Source organism: Sabethes cyaneus, chromosome 1, assembly GCF_943734655.1.
Source record: "Sabethes cyaneus chromosome 1, idSabCyanKW18_F2, whole genome shotgun sequence".
Taxonomy (NCBI): Eukaryota; Metazoa; Arthropoda; class Insecta; order Diptera; family Culicidae; genus Sabethes; species Sabethes cyaneus.
Window position 1 is genome coordinate 1538616 of NC_071353.1, and position 6309 is coordinate 1544924.

The 6309-nt window shown below is 46.3% G+C and overlaps 1 protein-coding gene across 1 annotated transcript; it reads right to left on the bottom strand.

Moving 5' to 3' along the window:
* Positions 1-3952: 3952 nt before the first annotated feature.
* On the bottom strand, positions 3953-5920 carry LOC128733176 (CLIP domain-containing serine protease HP8-like). Its single transcript, XM_053826849.1, has 3 exons — positions 5552-5920; positions 5391-5484; positions 3953-4962 (listed from the first exon to the last, which is right to left on the bottom strand). The coding sequence occupies exons 1-3, from the start codon at positions 5918-5920 to the stop codon at positions 3953-3955; spliced, it is 1473 nt and encodes a 490-aa protein (XP_053682824.1).
* Between the last annotated feature and the right edge of the window lie 389 nt (positions 5921-6309).

Genomic DNA, 6309 nt, shown 5'->3' on the forward strand with positions numbered 1-6309 from the left:
TTGCCCGTTTCCGCGTAAGCTAGATATGTGAATATATGGAAATATATATTATTCGAACAAATTTCGCCCGCCCTCGCGTTGTTGTTTCCAGAAGTGAATTTTCTCCGAGGCTGCTCGTTTTTCGCACAGAAAGGAAACCCATAAACAATCAATTACTGCTAATGCTTTCTCAGAAACTGTGTTTTAGAATTTTTTTTAATACTGTCCGTTTACAAAATTTAGTAAAATTCTGCCACTCTTCCACCCAATGATCGAACAATCATTTTGAAAAAAGAACATTTTACAGATGAATGTGAAAAACAATGCAGTTTATTATCTCAACATAATTTAAAAACAAAAGAAATTTTTCAGGGATGGGCACTATTGTTTAGATCTAAATGGTGCTCTTTCCCAAAGTTGAGCAGCCAAAGTTTATAACCAAGAATAGACCTACTTCTACTTCAGATTTAAGCCCACGAGATTTTTTATGACAATAAAAAATTAAATAATTATTATAAAAATTTAGGATGGCTGGCGCAGCATGTAATGGCTTTGATTAAACCATGTAGTCATTTCTTCTCAGCGGGATAAGGACCTTAGGTTAACAGCCTACTGTACCAGAACATACAAAAAGTTAATGAAAATGAAAGAAGAAATCTCTCCGGATTATTGGCAACGACCTTTAGCATGAAAACACGAACACGAATCGGAACATGGAATATACTGACCCTTGCCCAGCAGGGCAAGCTGGCTCAACTTGCAGGGGAAGCTAGCCGCCTGAAGCTTGAAATCCTGGGGCTGAGCGAGGTCCGCTGGCCGGGTACTGGCGAACACAGGACATCATCCGGGCAAGTCTTGCTCTACTCTGGCATACGAGGTGAAAATGCTACTCGAGAAAGAGGAGTTGGATTCCTACTGAGCCCAGGGGCACATGCGGCCCTGATGAAGTGGGAACCAATAAATGAGCGAATAATCGTTGCCAGATTTAGAACACGGGTTAGGAACCTTACGGCAATCCAGTGCTATGCGCCAACAAATGCTGCCGACCTGCAGGAGAAAGAGAGCTTTTACAGCCAGCTGAACAGCGTGGTTGAGAAAATCCCGAAGGGGGACATCCAAATTCACATGGGCGACTTCAACGCGAAGATTGGCTCAAACAACGCGGACCTTGAACGCGTCATGGGACGCCATGGCCTAGGAGAGATGAGCGAAAACGGGGAGCTGTTTACAGAATTCTGTGGTAATAACGACATGGTCATTGGTGGATCGCTCTTCCCCCATAGACCAGTACATAAAGTCACGTGGGTTTCCCGCGACGGCCGAACAGAAAACCAAATCGACCACATCTGCATCAGCCGGAAATGGAGAAGGAGCCCTCTTGATGTACGCAACAAACGCAGCGCTGACATTGCATCCGACCATCATCTTGTTATCGCTGAGATACGTCTGCGCGTCGCACGTGTCCAACGACGGGAGGAGAAAGTTGGGTGCCGCTACGACGTCCGCCGATTGGAGAATCCTGAGGTGAAAAGGGCCTTTGTTGAACAACTTGAATCTCGAGCCTCGGAGTTGCCATCTGGTGGAACCGTCGAAGAGCAATGGACCGGCATCAAGAACGCCTTCATCACGACCAGTGATGAAACCCTCGGCAAAGCGCGCAGTGGGCGGAGGGAATGGACTTCGGATGAAACTTGGAGGAAGATCGACGAGCGGAGAGAGGCGAAAGCCGGCATTGAGCGAGCGCGGACCAGATCGGCTAAGACAGCTGCCCGTCAACGATACGCCGAACTGGAGAGGGCTGTTAAACGTGCTTGTAGGCGGGACAAGAGAGCCTGGACTAACTCCCTAGCCGAACAAGGAGAAACCGCCGCCGCCAATGGTGATATCCGTTTGTTGTACGATATTTCTCGCCGCCTTAGTGGTGCCAGGATGAATACAAAGATGCCGCTAAAGGACAGAGCTGGTCAGCTATTGACTGACCGTACAGAACAGCTTAAGCGATGGACTGAACATTTTGAACAACTCTTCCGAGTTTCAAATGTCAGAGACCAACAAAACCAGCAGCGTACGACGCCTACAGTTCGTCGAATAAATCGCGTGAACTCGGAGGCGCCATCGCTGGATGAAATTGTAGCTGCCATCAAGAGTATGAAATCCAATAGAGCGCCAGGGATAGATCGTATTTCAGCCGAAATGCTCAAAGCTGACCCATCTTTGTCAGCACAGATGATGCATCAGCTTTTCAGCAATATTTGGGAAACCGCAACTTTTCCGGTGGACTGGATGCAGGGCATATTGGTCAAAGTCCCTAAGAAAGGAGACCTAACGGAATGCGGTAACTGGCGTGGTATCACGTTGCTCTGTATTACTCTCAAAGTACTCTGTAAGGTAATCCTCAACCGGATCCAGGAGAAGATCGACGCTACTCTCCGGCGGCAGCAAGCTGGATTCCGTGCTGGCCGATCATGTGTAGACCATATCACAACGCTCCGCATTATATTGGAGCAGATCAACGAATTCCAGGACTCTCTTCTGCTGGTGTTCGTTGACTTCGAAAAGGCGTTCGACCGACTCAATCACGAAAACATCTGGGGCGCACTTAGGCGTAGAGGAGTTCCAGATAAGCTAGTCCATCTCATCGAGGCTCAGTACGAGGCGTTCTCGTGCAAGGTTTTGCACGACGGCGTCTTGTCCGACCCCATAAGGGTTACTGCTGGCGTGAGACAGGGCTGCATTTTATCACCGCTTCTGTTTCTCATCGTTATGGATGAGATATTAGTTGGAGCAATTGACAGTAGACCAAATCGAGGATTGCCTTGGAATCCTCTAACGATGGAGCAGCTAAATGACCTCGACCTAGCCGACGACATTGTCTAGCTCGCAACGCCGAAACGATATGCAGAGCAAGTTAGACGACCTCTCCGAGAGCTCCCAGGCAGCAGGTCTCACAGTCAATGTAGCGAAAACTAAGTCTATGGTAGTGAACACTGACAATTCAACCAACTTTACAGTAGCGGGACAACAAGTTGAGCAGGTAGCCGTCTTTCAATATCTTGGTAGCCAAACAACGCCCGATGGTGGTACCAAGACTGATATAGCCACACGGATCAGGAAGGCCAGGGGTGCCTTTGCAGGTCTGCGAAACATTTGGCGCTCAAACCAGATCACTCTACGTACGAAAACCCGAATCTTTAATTCAAACGTTAAATCCGTACTGCTGTATGCCTGCGAAACGTGGTGCGTCTCAGCGGAGACAACGCAAAAACTGCAGGTATTCATTAACCGGTGCCTGCGATATATTATTCGTGCCTGGTGGCCTGATAATTGGATATCCAATGAGGAACTCCATCGTCGGTGTCATCAACGGCCGATAGCCACAGAAATTCGTGAGCGTAGGTGGAAGTGGATCGGACACACCTTGAGGAAAGGAGCGAACGAGGTTTGCAGAGCAGCACTCGACTGGAATCCACAAGGACAGCGTAGAAGAGGCAGACCCAGAGGCTCATGGCGACGGAGCTTAGCCAACGACATCCGGGCTGTAGACGAGAACCTATCCTGGCGACAGGTAAAAGCCATGGCGGGTAACCGTCAGCAGTGGAGATCTCTGATTTCATCCCTTTGTTCTGCCGGACCGGCGGACATGGACACATAAGTAAGTAAGTAAGTCATTTCTTACACCAATTTTAGGGCAAAACTTTAGATGTTAATGTCTGCTTGAGAAATTGGGATTTTCAATCTCGTCGAAATTTACAGTAGATATTATATAATAAGATTTTACAATCTCATTGCAACAAATATATTTTATTCGACAATACAACAATGGCGCTCCGACCATAATTCTATGTTCTACACAAAATACGTTTTTATATTGATAAAACTAATTAATACTCTCTTCACTGGAACACATACATTTGAATGGCACATTCAGGGAGCTTTGGTCATGATGAGTTCACTGCTTTTACCACCGTCTATTCTAAATCTCTAAATTATCCAGTATCCAGTTGACATGATAGCCAACGAACACGCCTACACCGGGCTCATGATTGTCTACGCTACACTGCCCAGCACCGCCAGAAATAACCCCAAACTGCACGTATTTGTAGTTACGCCCCGCCGGAATCATAGCCTGATATGGTCCTCCCGAGTCCCCTGCACAATGTCCTTCTCTGGATTTTCCCCGGGCACAAAACGTTGCTTCATCTATGCATAATTTCGTCCGGTTGGTAACTTCCAGCTCTGCCTCCAGTAGGACATTCGATGGTTTTTGTCTTTCCGTCACTCCCCAGCCCAATACGACCAGCTGCTTCGGTTTCAGCATAAGCAAAGTTCTGGTTATTGGAAGGCAAATTGGATATACCTGATCTGGAACCAGAGTAGCTTCGGTTGCTAATCGAATCAAGGCGATATCGTATTCTGAGCTGAAGCCGTTGAAATTTTCGTTACGAATTATTTTTTCAATGGCATGTATTTGACCTGGTCCGGCACACGTACTGTCCGTGCAATGCTGAATGTTGGATATATCGTGCACTCCCAATTGGATAGCTTTCGGTATAGTTTTTCCTCTTATACAATGAGCCGCTGTCAAGACATACTTCGGATTAATCAAGGAACCACTGCAATAAGTCTTCATCGTGTTCTTCTGCTTGTATAGAAGGTTAGCCATCCAAGGATATTGACCCGGCGCTGTCTCGCCTCCTTTGAGAATCTTATCCACAATGCGCACAACTCCACACCGACCGAGCCCAAGTTTAACGGCATTCTTGTGTCGAATGTAATCCAGTCCAGATCGAGCCGAAGAAGTCGCACAGCAAATCGAACTGCTGGGACGAGCATCCGACGGACAGTTGCTACGACGTACGAAATCCGCAAGGTGTGTATCTTCGTAAATGCGTCCATCCAGAAAAGCGCCGTAAATACGGTCACAATGTCGTACCGGAACACACAGTCCGGACTTACCGGTGGCGTCCTTACAGGAAGCAAATTCTGCAATGTTTGATTTGATTTGATTAATTATTTTTCCAGGGAAATAAAAATTATATTGTATAACGTGAAGTGACGCAAGGTATGAAAAAAATAGACTTTCCCTCTAGTTAAAGTGCATTCTTGAAAATCAATAAGTCTATTTTTAGCAATCATATAAAGCAATGCAAAACTTGGGTGCTACATTCCGTGTTCGAAACTTGACCTTCTGCTTTTATTCGACAGACTGCGCAACCAACTGTTAGAGAACAGGACAGTTTTTGGACTAGTATTACGATCCTGTTGGCTCTACCAGCCTCTCCCAGCAGATATTCGAACATACGACGACTGACTTGGCAGACCAGCGTCGCACCTCGGGACCGTCTGGAAGGCTTGCCACATAAAACCGTCAATTTATCTACTCAATCGTTATCGGTCACCTCGAAACTCACCGTTCTCAATCGCCATCAGCTGCTTGTTTGCTCTGGTTCTACGCTTTTTGGTCGGGGTATTCACTAAAGACTCTTCTGAACAGCAAAAATACTCCTATCGCAAAGTTAATACAGAAACCAATGAATCACACTTGCACGATTGATTCGAATCTCATGCTCACCTTATTGCCCTCTTGGTAGCAGAGATTTTCCTGTCGTTTCTTTACTGCTCTCGACTTTCTCACATCAGGGATTAACCGGCAATGTTCTGGAGCAACACAACGGCCGGAAAGTCCGCGTGAATTAACACAGTGCTTATCGATCGCGATATCGGCCGGTTCGCAGCAAACGTGCGGGTTTTCTCCTCTCTGATGACAGGCTCGAGACCAGATGTCTTTCTTAAGCGTGTAATTTTGCTGCGTATTATTCGCAATGATCGCATTGAAGATAGGTGGACAGAACTTTACTGGAACGCAAACTGCACGTGCTGATCGACACTGTCGCAGGGCAAACACTGTAAAAATATGAATCGAATTATTGTTCTTCCGCATGTCCCGCATGTATGTAAACCCATTACCTTGATTACTGGTGTAAGATAAAAGTAACGAATAAATTATTATACTACTGCACGAGATCATTTTAACGGTTTCTTCGTAATACAACCTACAACGCGATAGATTGTGCGCAATTAATTGGTCCAGCTGAACCACCTTCACTCATTGAACTAAACGCTAGCAGAGAGAGACACTTTGCTTTTATACCAGCGATCGAGCTTTGCCATTCATTCACGCTTAGATAAGCGTTCATTCAAACAAATTTCCCCGTCAAGCCTGAATGTGGGTGAGTGAAAGAAAAAGAAGTTCTTCTTAATTCATGACAAACCAGGCGGTCACTGTACTTCCCCGTCGACGCGATGGGGGTTTATGAACAACTTGGGACA

Coding starts and splice junctions, on each gene's coding strand:
- LOC128733176 (XM_053826849.1), bottom strand. CDS start 5,920: ATGCGGAAGAACAATAATTCGATTCATATTTTTACAGTGTTTGCCCTG. Junction 5,485..5,551: donor GCTACCAAGAGGGCAATAAG/GTGAGCATGAGA, acceptor ACTTTGCGATAG/GAGTATTTTTGCTGTTCAGA. Junction 4,963..5,390: donor GCTGATGGCGATTGAGAACG/GTGAGTTTCGAG, acceptor CAAACATTGCAG/AATTTGCTTCCTGTAAGGAC.